Genomic DNA, 7355 nt, shown 5'->3' on the forward strand with positions numbered 1-7355 from the left:
GACCAAGGAGGCTGCATTTAATAAAATCAGAGGAGCCACCGAGTAAGAAGGTAACATGATCCAAGGGTATCAGAGAAGAACCAGAGATTCAGAAACTAGTTAGGTGGGCAAGAGTCCAGACCAGACTCGTGGGAGCCGCACCATGAGGGAGAGAATAAGAGATACACATCCTAAGGAGGGGACTATGTGTCCTGCTTTTCCTGTGCAACTAAAAGCTCCTTTTGATAGGCTCTGTGGCGCGGCTAGAAGCAGGAGGAGGCTTGGAAATTTATAAAAGTGGGTCAAGTGGGAGAAGTCAGGGAAGAATTCACAGTGCTGAGATGATAAGGAGAGCTGTAACCAGAAAGCGGACTTGACCAGGGGACTAGTGTGAGCAGGGAGTGGAGACAATGAGCTTCGTGAGTGAGAGTTGCCAGCGTCCATGCGGAGACATGGCACCAAAGTTCAGGAGAGGGCTGGACTGCAGCGGAGGGGCAGGCACAGTCATTGGGAGTCACTTACTTATGCCTGTGCCAGCGGAAGACTTGGGAGAAGACAAAAAAAGAATCATATGGGGAGACATGGGGACAGAGGGCAGATATCACAGGTCTGCCTCGTATTAAAGCTTCCTGGGGACAGAGGAAGATGAGGCGGCCGGGAAGACAGAAGGAACACTGGAGAAAGTCAGGAGACCCTGGCACACGTCCAGCAGCATCACAGGTCATGGAGTGATTCAGGGGCCAGGGCGGCTGAGAGGCAACCATTGGCTGTGTGATTGGGGGTTGTCATGGGTGACCCTGCAAAGAGCAGTTTCGGGGGCAGGAATCAAGCTGCAAAGATTTAAGAGGCAAGAGGCAGAGAGTGTGGGGCAGCGGGAGGCTCTCAGGAGGAGGGAGGTGATGATGAGCAGAGCTGGATTAAAGGGAAGGCAGGCAAGGTGCCTTGGAAAGAAAATTGAAAGAAGCGCCCCCTCTCAGGGTCGTGCAGGTGGCCCAGGGGCAGGCACCGGGTCCCAGGGCTGTTGAGAGGTAGAGACCCTCTAGGACTAAAGGACCTGAGATAACCCAGGAAGGGAACTTAGAGACCCAGGCAGAAGTCAAGATCCTTCAACCTCCACATCCAGGCAAAAACAAGGGTGGCCGGTGGTAGAGCGGGGGGAGGGGAGGGGCGGAAAGAGGGGAGGGAGCGGGGGCTGGAGACATTGAGAGAGACCCGGAGTGAGAGTGGAGGAAATCAGGGGGGAGGGAGAGCTTCCTCGGGGCCTTCCTGGGCACAGTCCGCCCACCCCGCCTCTGTTAGGAGAAGGGAGAGTCCCGGCATCCTCCGTTCAAACCGAGGAAAGCAAGGGCTCCCGTTCTACCTGTCCTCAGGCTGCTCCAGTTCAGGGAGGCTTGCGGCCCCAGCTCTAGTGGGGCTGTGCCCCACACCAACCCAGCACACGCTTCCTTTACCCGGAAAGTCTGAGCAAGTTTCTCCATCCTGGGACTTAAGTTTCTGTAGTGGGCTGAATGGTGGCACTGAGAAAGGTAAGTCCCTGACGGAACTCCACTGCTCCCAGAATCTGTGAGTGTGACCTTATTTGGAGAAAGGGTCTGTGCAGAGGTAATTAAGTTAAGGTTGTCAAGAAGAGATCATCTGGATTATCCAGGTGGGCCCTAAATCCCACGACAAGTGTTCTTACAAGAGTCAAAAGAGGGGAAGGCCGTGTGAAGATGGAAGCAGAGACTGGAGGCAGGCAGCCACAACCCAAGGAACGCCTGGAGCCTGGAGCCACCCAAAGCTGGAGGAGGCCAAGGGTTCTCCCCTAGAACCTCCGAACAGAGCACAGCCCACAGTCGCCTTGATTTCGGACTTATAGCCTCCAAAACTGTGAGAGAATACAGTTCTGCTGTTTCAAGCCCCCCAAGGTTTTGGCAGTTTGTTGCCACAGCCCAAGGAAAGTAAAATAGTTCCCTACTCTCTAAACTGACTGGAAAGATTCTAGGGGTACTCCTGAGAGTCTCCATTCTGCAAAGAGTTCCAGGTCTGGACAAAGGTGTGTTTTTTAACTCACTGCCCAGCCCCCTTCCAGGATGAAGATTAATATTTTGACTTGGAGGAGGAGGAAAACCAAAGGAACAGCATCCTTGCCCACTCCTCAGAGAAGAAGGAAGAGTCCCCAAGAGCATTTCATGACCCACCGCTCCTCTCCTTCGCCCAGAGCTCACGCATCCCACCCAGGCTGGTTGAAAGGGCCAAAACTGACCCGAAAAGCGAGGAGCTCTTTAAAAACTGGAGTCCGCCTTTCTCAATTTCTCCTTGCAAACCTTGCGCGCACCCCCCACCCCGCTTCACAGCGACTCTCTCCCCACCCCTCACATCTGCCTTCTTCCTCGGCCTTCCCCATTCTTGGGGGGCAAGATAAGATGGATACCCCTGAAGCACAGGCATGGAAGGCACTCCCCCACCCTCCTCCCTCCTCCCCACAACACAGCTGGAGGGGGAGGGGAGGTCAGCAGGGTTCATAAAGGCCAGATGTTGAGGAGAAAGAGAGCACTGCCCAACCCACACCCACCCACCCCACCCCCACTCCCACCCCCAGCACAAGAAAAATTAAAAGAGACGGCTTTTAAAACAAACAAAACTTTTGTCGTCCAAAACAGTGTTTTGTTTTGTTTTTCAAGAATCTGCTCTATGCAAACATTAACAACTTTTTACAAGGCATTTTCACAGAAAAGGAGACAAGTCCTTCCCCAGTATCATATATGGGAATTGTTCCTCCCTCCTCCCTTCTTGGGGGAAAAGGGGAAAAAAACAATATTCACTAGTGTGGGCAGAAGGGTCACTGGGTCCCTCACTATTGGGCAGATCGGCAACCCCCAGGTTCCCCTCAAACCTAAACTTGGAATTTCCTTAAGAGCTAAACTCCCCAGACCTCACCTGGGTGGAGAAAGTAAGTCCACTCCCTTCTGACTCCCTCCCCTCCCCCAGGAAAACAGAACTTCTGACCTCAAAACTAATCCCTGGCCCTGCCTCTTTCGGATCCATCAGGTCCCTGACAACTCCCAAAATGCCTGAAGTTGGGTGGGGGGAGAATGCTAAAGGTTCCTCAGCCCAGTTCCCATCCAGACTCAAACTGAGCCCCTTCAAACACCCCACTGGACCTTGTGGTTAGGCCAAGAGCCCTTTCATCTACCCCCTCCACAAAGAGCAGCTTGTCTTGTTTCTAGCCTTGAAGGAGGCTGAGTTTGGGTGTCCAAAGAATGGCCCTAGGCGTGCCCTCTACCTCCACGCCCTCCGTCCTTAAACGGTGGAGAGGACCTGGAAGGAAGGGCAACTTGTTTGGTCTGATTTTATTGATTTCTTCCACCTTCCATTACTTTCCCTGGGATGGTCTCTGTCTCCTTCCCCAGGCAGTTTGTACTTCTGAAGGGCAGGAGGTTCCTCAGCCTTGGTCCTCCTAATACCAGGATTAAACCAGAGTGGCAGACTCATGGCAGGGGTGGGGGGTGTGGGGGTGTCCTCTTTTACCCATCAGATCTTATAACCTGAAAGCAAATGGAATACTGAAGGAAACTCCAAAACTGGACAAAGGGGAAAGACTGATGGCTGAGAATGAAGACCTCGGTAACTAGGGGTCACTTGACTGGGGGGACCCTGGGAAAAGAACCGGGAGAGGGTGATCTTACCCTTGCCTAAGCTGCTCCGGTCCCCATGAAGGCTACAGTGGTGCTTGGAGGCTTTAGGGAAGGCCTGAGGGAAGTGAAGGGTTAAAGGCCTGGATGGTGGGGGTTGAGGATGCCCCCAGGGAGCTGCCAATCACCTCCCCACCCCCACTACAGCCCCCACCCATCCCCAGGCTCGCCCACAGAAACAACCGGTTTGTCCATCACCAAGGTCTCTCTCCCTCTTTTTTTTTCCTCCTCTTTTGAGTTGTAGCCTTCTCGACTCCCCCTGGGGTGAAGGCCCTGCCCCCAGAGATCCGAGATGGAAGAGGGGAGGGATTGGAATCTACGTCTTTAAGCCTTTTTCGGTTAAGCCTTCTCCCGACTCCAGGCCTTGGTTCTTCTCCAAAGGATGAGGGGGAGGGGGTGTCACTGCAACCAGTTAGGTGCTTGAAGATCACTGTCATTTGAGGTCCTTCTGACCACAGCCCATAAAACCTAAAGAGGACAGGCAAAGGTGAGAAATGAGGCTCTATTCTCGAGCCCGCAGTCTGGCTGTGGCCCCCACTTTTCCCCCCTTGGCAGAACAGGTCTCACGCTCAGGGCTGCTCCAAGTTGATTCCCCAGAATTTGAGGCCGGGGGGCTCAGGGACAGCGGGACCCCCTATCTGCCACCTCCACAGGGGGTGGGCAGGCGGGGGCTTAGCGTCTCCGTGAAGGCGAAGCGAGGATGCCGGCCCTAAGTCTCCGTCCTCCCCCACCACCAGGGCCGGGGGGCAGGGGAAGCAGTCGAGGAGATTGAAGGTGCTCGTGGTGGGGAGCGTCGGGGTAGGTCGGCGGGGCTGCGCGCTGCGTTGAGGGGGCGCCGGCCGCCGGCGTTTCTTGGCGGCTCCTCGGGCGGGCCCTTTAGCTGGGGGCCGCTCGGGCCCCCGGCGCAAACTCGGAGTGTCCAGGGCGAAACCCTTCGCGTAACACCACAGTTTCGAGCGGCGGATCAGACGATTGAAATGTTCCTGGCGGAGATCGCCGGGCGCGGCCGGAGCTTCGCTGGCCGTCGAGGGGCTGGAGGCCGGTGCCTCGGGGGCGACCTTCGGAGGGTTTCCATCGACTGCGGCTGTCTGGTTCTGCGGGGGCGGTTCCGGCGCGGCCCCAGGCCCCATGGGCTCAGAGGAGAGGCCCGCAGGTGGCGGCGGAGGCCGAGAACCTGGCTCCTGATGCGGGCTAGCGGCGGGGCCAGGCTGAGAGTCGAGAGCCAGGGCTGGCCTAGGCGGAGCCGAGACGGAGCTGGTCGGAGATTCCCGAGGGCGCCGGGGCGCCGGGCAGTGGCCGGGAGGTACGCCGGAGCGAGCGCTGAAGTGCGGGAAACTGCCTCCGCCCTCTTCCTCCTCGCCGCGGCCCCGGCACACTGCGGCGTCGGCATCCTGGCGGGCCGGGGAGTTGGGATCGCTGGACCGCCCGGCCTGTCCCGCGAGGTGCTTCAGGCCATCCGGGGCCCTGCCGCCGGCGCACAGCGGGGCGCAAGGGCCCAGCAGCACCGGAGCCCGCGGCGCCAGCTCCCCAGGCCCCAGGCCCAGAGAGGACGCCCGGGGTTTGGCAAGGGCGCAGAAGGCAAGGGCACGCAGGCACAGAGGAGAGAACTCCTGGGTCCCCCGACGCGGCTTCCGGGGTGTGGGGGAGCAGGGTGACCCTCGCGGGGACCCCGGCACTGCGAGGCGGGGAGCGGGGCACAGAGTCTCCATGGAACTTTCCGGGGGGTTGCCCACTGAGGGGGCCCTGGTCCCAGCGGCGGGATGCCCTGACTGCCCGAAGAGCCCACGGGCGAGGGGAACATCGCCCCCCCTCGACGGGGAGGTCTCTGCTCGCGAGCGCCCCCGGCCCGCACCCGTGGGCCACAGAGCTCCGGGTCCCTCTTCGATCTCGTCACGCGGCCCTCTCGGCGGCCGGACTCCTGGGTCCCTGTGAGTCCCGGCGCGGTCGGCCGCCCTTCCTGCCGCCGCGAGCCCTGTGCAGCCTCGGCGGGAGCCCCTCTTGAGTTGCCCGGAGCGCAGAGGCTGGGGAAACAAAGCGGCCGGCGGCCGCAGGAGGCGGGAAGGACCCCGGGCCCGGCACCCGGTGCCGGGGCCCAGGCGGCGGGGAGGGCGCCTTCCGCCCGCTCGGCTTCTTTCTTCCCCGCTGGCTCCCGGAGACCGCGTTATAGAGAACTGCCCCCTCGCTGCCCCAATACCAGCGCCGGGGCCGCGAGCCCGCCGCTGATTGGGCGGCACTGCTTGTGACGTTGGCCGGGACCCCACCCCTCCCGCGGCACCGCCCCCATCCCCATTCCGCACACAGACACACACACGTGGACCCGGCGCGGCGGCGGCTGGGAGGGAGCAGAGGAGGGTGCGTGCGCGGGTGGGATATGGATGGGCTAAATGCGCCGCTGCACGTGGCGCAGTGGCGTCCCAGTGTTTAGTAGCCGCAAAGCACTTCATTTTTTTCCTCAGCAGTCACGGTTTTCGCATCCGTGAAATGGGAACGTTCACATCCACCCGTTTGGGGCTGCATGAGTCAAACAGAGGTGAATCTCAAAGCGAAGTTGAAAGGAAAGATGAAAAGAGGTTGTTTAGCAGCTTTGTACAGCAAGGACTCCCGCGGGCAGAGAATGTTCCCTATCTCTCTGTTTCGGTCGCCTAGAACAGTGCCTGGTACACAGAGGGCTCAAAAAAGTTGTATGAATAGTTAGGAATTCAGTGAGTGTGTGTGCAAGATGAAAAAAGGAAGAATTAAATTTGGAGAGGAGAAGTATCATTACACCCACGAAAGATGATAGACTTTCTCAGTACCTGTTTCCATTTCTCACTTAACTTATAACAGGCCCCTTGAGCAAATTCTGAGTGAGGGGCTGGCTCTGCCATACCCCTTCAAATCCCAAGATTATGCCCTGTGAGGCTTGAACTACCAAAATGGGTTGAGGAGACCAGAGGAGGAGATACATAGACCCTCACTCTTATCTCCCCTAGGGAGAGTAAAGCAAAGAAAGTGAATTCCATTAAAAACCCGGATAAGGGAGGACCATGTACCTGCAGCGCATTCCATCCTCTTACCCTTGTTTCGTTTCTGTAGAGCTCACTAATATATGAAAATCTGTGAATGTACTTCTCTTTATCATCTGTCTCTCCCATTAGTCTGGAAATGAGCTGATGAGAAGTTTGTCTTGATCACTTCTGCAACCTCAGTGCTTTGAACAGTGCCCAGACTTAATAGGTGCTCAATAAATATTTGTAAGTGAATGAATGAATCCCTGGAATATTCTTCTCTTGATAAAAATAGGGTCATTGGACTGCTTCCCATCCCCAGAAATATTGAGACTGATACGATGACATGGAATAAGGGTATGTTTGTGTGGGGGTGATGGGTGGTCAGAGAGAGAAATATCTTACTCCCGGGCAGGGGTAAGAGAGGGTTTCTGTAAGAAAACAAATAATGCAGCTTGTATCCTGGTCCTTCTGGTGATGACAACAGAAGTACTGTTTCCCTGACATGTCATCCCGTAACATTTGGGCAGAAAGGGATCAGGAAGCTCTGCCTCCCTTACAACCCTTTTGCAGAAGTTGGAGGTGAAGACCCCAAGATAAGGCAAGCATTTGAGGAACAAGGGGCCCGTGATGTTCGTTTGCTTGAAGCACTCACCCCTTAGCATCTTCTACAGAAGAAATCTGCAGGGAAGCTGCCATGAGGGAGGATCCTGGG

General features: G+C 57.0%; 1 protein-coding gene across 1 annotated transcript; it reads right to left on the reverse strand.

The window, feature by feature from the left end:
* Positions 1-3853: 3853 nt before the first annotated feature.
* On the reverse strand, positions 3854-5362 carry EPOP (elongin BC and polycomb repressive complex 2 associated protein). Its single transcript, XM_068978893.1, has one exon. The coding sequence runs from the start codon at positions 5360-5362 to the stop codon at positions 4223-4225; it is 1140 nt and encodes a 379-aa protein (XP_068834994.1). The 3' UTR covers positions 3854-4222.
* Between the last annotated feature and the right edge of the window lie 1993 nt (positions 5363-7355).

This window comes from Capricornis sumatraensis, chromosome 8 (assembly GCF_032405125.1).
Source record: "Capricornis sumatraensis isolate serow.1 chromosome 8, serow.2, whole genome shotgun sequence".
NCBI classification, from domain to species: domain Eukaryota; kingdom Metazoa; phylum Chordata; class Mammalia; order Artiodactyla; family Bovidae; genus Capricornis; species Capricornis sumatraensis.

Bases quoted from the DNA above. Each gene is read 5' to 3' on its own strand.
- EPOP (XM_068978893.1), bottom strand. From the start codon at position 5,362: ATGGAGACTCTGTGCCCCGCTCCCCGCCTCGCAGTGCCGGGGTCCCCG.